The 7,363-nt window shown below is 32.4% G+C and overlaps 1 protein-coding gene across 1 annotated transcript; it reads right to left on the reverse strand.

Annotated features, from left to right (window-relative positions):
- Positions 1-2,166: 2,166 nt before the first annotated feature.
- On the reverse strand, positions 2,167-4,257 carry LOC108470763 (protein POLLENLESS 3-LIKE 2-like). Its single transcript, XM_017772209.2, has 4 exons — positions 3,898-4,257; positions 3,608-3,820; positions 3,368-3,523; positions 2,167-3,290 (listed from the first exon to the last, which is right to left on the reverse strand). Exons 1-4 carry the CDS (start codon positions 4,063-4,065, stop codon positions 2,391-2,393), a joined length of 1,437 nt encoding a protein of 478 aa, XP_017627698.1. The 5' UTR covers positions 4,066-4,257; the 3' UTR covers positions 2,167-2,390.
- Positions 4,258-7,363: the final 3,106 nt, after the last annotated feature.

A 7,363-nucleotide genomic window follows, 5' to 3' on the forward strand; every position in this document is an offset into this window, starting at 1 on the left:
TATTTATTGGTCTAAGAAAATTATGAATTGATTTAAAGACTATATAAAACATGTAATTGACCTAATAAATGAAAAGACCCAAATAGGCCCAATATAAAAAGGAAGGGCGGCAAATCCTAGTCCCATAAATGGCTTGTTGTTGCCCACCCGATAACACTCTATAGATGAGTTATTTTTTCTATTAAAATAAAACTTATTCAATTGAAACTCATGTTATTTTCTCTATCTATAGATATTAAGTTCTAGACCAAATAAATATATATAAAGACGTCGATATTCTATTAAAATATAGAATAATTATTCTTATTATATTCTATCTTTTGATGAGAATTGAGCCCACATTCTAGCAAACCAAGACCAATGATAACGAAAATGGTCTATTGGTAAAAAGCCAAAAGCAATCTATTCCGCCTCAAAGAGAACTTAGGTATAATCTTAATAAATGGGTTTGTTGTCATTAACATCAGACTAGTTGGTTTTGAAATGAATTTTTAAAATTTTGCTGTCACTATTTCGTTGTTTTTTAATTCGATTTTTCCAACATAAAGCTCATTCTGAAAAGTAGGAAAATTAAAAAGAAAAGTGGAAGAGAAAAGTAACAATAATGAAAAAAAGGGAACAGAAAAAAGAGAAATGAAAATTTAAAGAAAAAAAAGAGGAAAATAAGCGAAAACAATCGATTAGGAGACGAAATGAGCAATCAAATGTTTAAATAATTTCTCATGATTCTGTTACCCTTTGAATGAAATTTTGAGCCTTAGACATCATTTGTTAACCATTATCCCCTAGACCACATTACAACCCTGAGAAAGACCATCTTTGATCAAACATGGTTATTTAAATTAAGCAGTCTTAGAATTAATGTGAGAATTGTAAAATTTCGACTAAAACATTAAAATTTTGAAAAGCAAAAGAACAAAAATTTGCAATTTGGGGTTTCAATGTGAAATCTTGATCAGATTGAGGTGAATGTTATGCTATCATAAGTTGTGATTTTTAAGTGGTTAGAAGTTTTGGAGCTTCATTGTCATGACTTATCAATGAGAATATGAGTTGTCTTGGATCGAAGTTTGCCTCCCAAGAATTGGGCTTTTTTCCTTTTTGATTACAAGATTATAAAGTGGAGAGTTAGTTGAAAGTTTGGCTTCAGATGTCATTTGATTGTTTTTGAAGTTCATTATACTAATTCATCTTCTAAATAAATTATTTGTTAGAAAATGGCCCTCCATGCAGCACGGGCACCAGCAAGCAAATCGAGCAGCAAGAAGCTGGCCAAGCACACCGAGCCATGCAGGAGCAGCTGAACCAAGTGCAGCTGCTGCCATTTAGTTCATTTTGGTTCATTTTGTTCTTTTTGGTTGTTGTAATGTAATCTTGTTCATTTTGAACTATGCTAGTTTGAAGATTGATGTAATTAGGTGGTGATTGAGCTGAAAATCAGCTTTGCCTATATGTACAAGTTAATTTGCCAAGTTTCAATGTATTTTAGTGGTGTTAGGTGAAAGTTTAGGTAAAATTTGATTGTATTGTTTAACTTATGTTTCATATATGTAATGGCATTATGCCAACTTCAAATGCTCAATGAAAATAATAAACATTTTCATTCAAACACACTCTCTTTTCTTGCTTCTCTGTTCTATTCAAAATTTCTAAAATTTCTTAAGCAAAATTGGTTGTTTGCTGTATAAGCCTCAACCCCTGAAGCTCAAAGCTTTTGTTAACCTTGTTACTTCATCTGGATAAGTTGCTTTCAACACCAACATTCTTGTCCTAATGATATATAAGACCCTTTTTTTATTTGACTCAGATTCGACACTCTATTCCATATTATATCCTGTTATTCATACTCCCTTTTAAGGCTCTCCCATATGAGTGAAAATGTGATCCTTCATTTTTAATTGGAAAATAAAAATCATCGTTTGAATATTCCAAGAAAAGTTGAAGAAAAAGAAAAGAAAAGAAAGATGAGAAACATGAATCTTTTGCATAACGTTCTCAAAGTTCAGCATGATTATGATGATTTCATTTTGATAATTTCATATTGTGTGTAAAGCTTGCTGTTTTATGAATGTTATTTTTTAAATCAAATAGAACACTTCTTTTGTCAATTAGTAGAATGCAATGAAAAACTGAATATCTTTATCAAAAAGATTTGGGCAAATGCAATGCAAAATCTAAACCAAAGTGTTTTTTATTATTTTGATGGGTGTGGGATGCTCCTTATTTGAGAGGCATGCATAAATAAAATGTAAATGATACTTAAGGCTACAACCTTAAGAACTGCTACCCCTTTTTTTTCAGGAATAGGAAGTCAAGTAGGTGAGGAGAACAAGTTCATCTCCAACCTTAGAATATTAAGTTACTTAAGAAACTAAATCAGTTAACCAACATCAGGCTCTGGGACTCAAAGAAAGAGTAATATCTTGGAAGACCTTAAGCCTCTTATCAGTTTTCTTTGGAAACATCCTTTGAGTCACTGCTTCATTTGCTGGGCCTAGAACTGCAGCTGAAATGATAGCCTCCTCAAAGTCTTGGCTATCTGGTAATAAATCAGCCAATTTGTCTCCTTTCTCTTTAGTTGAAAGAGAGAGCCTTCTTCTTGTCTTAATCTCTGGTTTTTCCAGTTCTTCAGATAAAGGCTTTGTGCAGTCTTCACCCATTTCATTCACTCTCATAGAGTTAGCTGAGTTTCCTGACCGTGTTCTTTTAAGGGTCTCATGCAATTGATTCACAACTGGAGCTTTCACCTCCTTCACCAGCTTTGATGAGTAAAAGGGCGGTGCATCGATATTTAGAGAATTTCCGAAAGGAAGAGCAACTGGTTTTGGTTGAGGAATCACCACCTGGTTTATCATTACATTCGATTTGATGTTCTCATCAGCAAAATCATCTTGGGGTTTAACTGCATTTGATTTTGGCAAGCTGATGGGGTCCTTGCAAGGTTGAGGTTGCCAAATTGATGAAGAACCAAGGAAGGCGTCAAAGAGCCGGCTTTGTTCGACCCGATCCCCTCCTCCTTTATTCATCATCTCCGACTCAAGATCCTGGAGCATCTGCTGTGCCCTCTCATAGGCCTTAAGATGGGAATCTACCCCTCTTGGTCCATCAGCCACTGCTGGTTTCACTCTTCGCAAGGTTTCTTTAGCCTCCCCAATTCTACCTTGCTTCATCAAACAAATACCTAGGTTACACATTTTGTTATTATCGGCAGCAATCGAAAGTGCCCGCCGATAAGCATCTTCTGCTTCGATATAGTTGTTTTGCTGCATCAATGCCCACCCCAAGTTTCCCTGAAAATGGAAAGTTTCTTAAATTCATGTATCCGTTTTAAGGTTTACCAGCAAAGATGAAAAAATTGAAGGATTACCAGCAACCGTGTGGCTTCTTGCTCGACAGAGACCTGAAATTTCTTTCCTTGAGATCGGGCTGTCTTGGTGCGCTTCCCATTGAAAGCCAGCCCTTGTTGAATCAAATACAACTTGTGCTTCAACAAAGCTATTTGGTCATCCAACCTTCCACATCTCTGTAGAATTATAATAACCATCTATTTGTTAAAGACCAAAACAACTTGATATAATATTTAATGTTTACATTGGTGTAACAAGACCTTGTAGAGATCCAATAGAATGTTATCAAGAGACTCCTGCGCTTGATCTGAGCATCTACTACGCAGAGACTTGATAGCTTCAATGGCTTCCTCTGCTCTATTTTGCTGCTTCATTACAATGGCCATGTCTTTCAAAGCACTATCAACTCTATCCCCTGCATTTATGGCTGCCCAAAACATAGGAATCGCCCTCTCCGGATCTTTTTCCACCAACTGAAAACCAAAGTAAAATTAATAAAGAAGAAGATTTCAAGTCTTGTACAATCACTGGAAGACACCCAGAAACTTACTTGAACGTTCTTGGCTCTAACATAAGGAGTGTCACCGACTGGGACTTTGTGGATGGCATGGAAGGACTCGGAGCGAGTTCTCAGAACCCCGAGGGGCTTCGCCGGAGAAGTGGGGGCCGATTTAGAAGGCCTGAATCCAGGAGGAGCGTTCCACAAATCTTGCAACATCTTCGAAAAACCACTTTTCTATTTCTAGTTTCCTTTTTGTATTTTTGAAATTTGATATCGAAGATAAGAAGGATTTGTGGACAGCCAAAAAAATAAAATACTGGAAAAAAGTGCAGAGGGCAGAGGGGAGAGTTTTGGAGAGAAGTGAAGAGAGCGTGATAAAGAATGGATGCGATTTAGAGAGAGAGGTTTTAGGATAAAAAGAGGATTTGAAATTTTCGACCGTTGAGGTTACCGTTTTGCGTAACTAGCCGTTGGCTAAGGCGTGGGCCGGACAGGATTTTTTCAATAATTTATTTAGAAATACCCACGTAACATTATATCTGTCCATAGCTCCGGTTAACATTTTAGATATTTGCTAGGTCAGGGCTAGAAAATATTATTTTTATATAAAATTTAAAAATATAATATATCAAACATATTGAAAATATTAAATTAAGTGTTTTTAATAAATTAAAATAAATTAAAAAATATTTATACTTAAAATAACATTAAAATAAGTGTAACTTAACAAGTAAATTCTTCTAAAATAGTAACAAAATTAACATTAAAGTAAAAGTTATACAATACTTAAATAATAACAATAAAATAGTAGTAACATATAGTGAAATGGAATAAAAAAGTGAGAAAATAACAAGAAAATAGTAGCAAAACAACAAAAAAAGTAGAATTTATTATCTTTTTGCTAATTCAGGTCGGGCTGAGCTAAGCCCGGACAAAAAAACTTACTCGAGGCCCAACTCATTTTTTAAACAGGTTTTTTTTTTTCCCAAACTCATTTTTCAAATTTATATTTATGCTTAAACTCTCTCACTTTTCTGGTGAGCCTTCGCCATAAGATTGAAGAGAAAATATTTTATATTATTATATTTAAAGTTATCACATGTTATTTAAAGGTTAAATTCTACTATTAATTTCTTTATTTTGTAAGAGTTGTAGGTTCAATTTTGTATTTTAATTTAGTTATTTTTAATATTTATACTTTTAAAATTTTAAATTTCAGTCTTCACCAAATGATGACTATTAAATTTATTAAATTATGTTATTCCTAAAATCTAATAGAGTAAACATATTGTCATATTTGTAATGTCATGTTAGCTTATTATTTCCACATATTCCTCACTAAAATTCTAGTTAATGGATAAACGATTGTCACTTGAACTGGAATTAGAATTTTAAAATTTAAAAAGTATAGAGACTTAAAATGATCCAATAGGAAATGAAGAATGTGGATTAAATCTACAATTGTATGTATAGTATAGAACTAGTTATTAAATTCAACCAAACAAATTTAATTGGCTATTTTTTGGGTCAAGATTAAAATTTCAAATTTTAAAAAGTATAAGGACGAAAATTGATCAATTTAAAAAATATAAAAACTAAAATTGATGAAATTAAAATAAATTACTAAATCCATTTCTCTCCTAAATACAGGGACTAAATCATTTCTTTCACAAACGCATGCCCTCTTAATATAGTGCCCAAACTAGAGGTGTGCATGGGTCGGGCCGGGGTGGACCGGGTTCGAGTCGGGCTTAACTAAAAAATTAAGCCCGTTTTTTAGGCCCGGCCCAAAAAATGGGTCTAAAATTTTGACCAAGCTTGACCCGAATAAAAATGTTAAAACCCGGGCCTAATCCGCCCATATTAATTTTTATATTATTTTTATATAATTTTAAAATATATATAAACTATCAAAATATTAAAAACATCAAAATAAATATTTCTCAACATATTGAAAATAAATTTTAAAAATATATATACTTAAATAACACTAAAATAGATGTAACTTAACAAGCAAATGCTTCTAAAATAATAACAAAATTAACAAATGTGTTTAAAATAATAAAAAATTAACAATAAAATAAATTTTATACAATATCCAAATAATAACAACAAAATAGTAGTAACATAATAGTAAAATAGTACCAAAATAAGGAGAAAACAATAAGAAAACAATATTAAAAAAAAAATTTGTCATGTAGTGAATTCGGGCCGGGCCAGGCTCGGGCTAAAAATACCTTACTCGAGGCCCGGCCCATTTTTTAAACGGGCCTAATTTTTTTGTCCAAACTCATTTTTCGGGACTATATTTTTGCCCAAACCCTCCTAAATTTCGAGCGGGCCTTCGGGCTAGGCCGGGTGACCCGGCCCATGCACACCTCTAACCCAAACCCTGGCCGGCTGCTGCTTCTTTTCACCTGAAAATTTCATTTTAAGAAAAATAAAATAGCACAATTTATTTAAAAATATAGTATTTTTAAAATTATTTAAATATGGTGGTTTTAAATTATCTACGTCTATAAAGTATAATATATATAAGTATTGGTTTGGAAAAAAATTTTAACTGAGGAAAATATTATTTAATTTTCATCATATTATTAAATTTATATTTAAAAATAATTATAAAATTTAATTTAAAATTATTAATTAAAAATTAAAATGAAATAGAAACTGTGATGATTATAATTTAATATAAATTGTAATAATTTTACAATTAAAAATAATTAGAACTTAAATTATAATTATTAATTAAAAATTATGCTATATTATTACTGGAATAAAAATCCAACCATGAAATATATAGATTAAAAGTTATGATAATTATAATTATAATTATAATTTACCATTGTTAATAATTTTTTACCACAATTAAATTTGCATTAAAGAAAAAAAAATACATGGTGGCAAAACACACCAATTTCACAAGACATCTCGGGTACCTCAATATCTCTACCCAAACCAAAGAAGAAGAATGAAGACAGAAAACAAATCGTTTCTAACAGAAACCCCAAACAAATCAAATAAAAAAAAAACAAAAATCAAACAGCCATTAGCCATCTGAATCCCTAAAAATCACAAAGAGGAAAACGATAGAAAAGAACTCGAATAGTCACTACTCACCCTTGTTCATTTTCAAAATCAATGCCAGGACAATATTCTCCCCCAGTAATACTGAAAATGGTACCCTGTTAAGCTCAGAGAGATAAATGGATTGGAACTCAGTTGGAGAAAAATAAAGATCAGAAATCCAACACTAATGCATACAGATACGCCTAACTCTGTGGAGGCCAATCGACAGTGCTTCCTCTATCCAATACCTTGGATTCGAAAATCGACGACTCTCTCTGGCCAGTGCATGTGCAACAACTTTGGCTTGTCGTCCCACCAAAAGAAAGGTAATGCTCTCAAAACTCCCAATTTTAGTCTTGGTGTCTTGGATTGTCGAACTTAGTATAGATTTACCTAATGTATAGGACTTCAACTTTTTTATAATCGTTAGAGAGTCTCTCTCAAT

The sequence above is a fragment of the Gossypium arboreum genome, chromosome 11 (assembly GCF_025698485.1).
Source record: "Gossypium arboreum isolate Shixiya-1 chromosome 11, ASM2569848v2, whole genome shotgun sequence".
NCBI lineage: Eukaryota > Viridiplantae > Streptophyta > Magnoliopsida > Malvales > Malvaceae > Gossypium > Gossypium arboreum.

What these genes read in the sequence shown, in the direction of transcription:
- LOC108470763 (XM_017772209.2), bottom strand. Translation starts at nt 4,065, where the DNA reads ATGTTGCAAGATTTGTGGAACGCTCCTCCTGGATTCAGGCCTTCTAAA. An exon ending in TTAGAGCCAAGAACGTTCAA is followed by an intron (nt 3,821 to 3,897) that starts GTAAGTTTCTGG and finishes TTTGGTTTTCAG; the next exon opens with TTGGTGGAAAAAGATCCGGA. An exon ending in TTCTATTGGATCTCTACAAG is followed by an intron (nt 3,524 to 3,607) that starts GTCTTGTTACAC and finishes ATAATTCTACAG; the next exon opens with AGATGTGGAAGGTTGGATGA.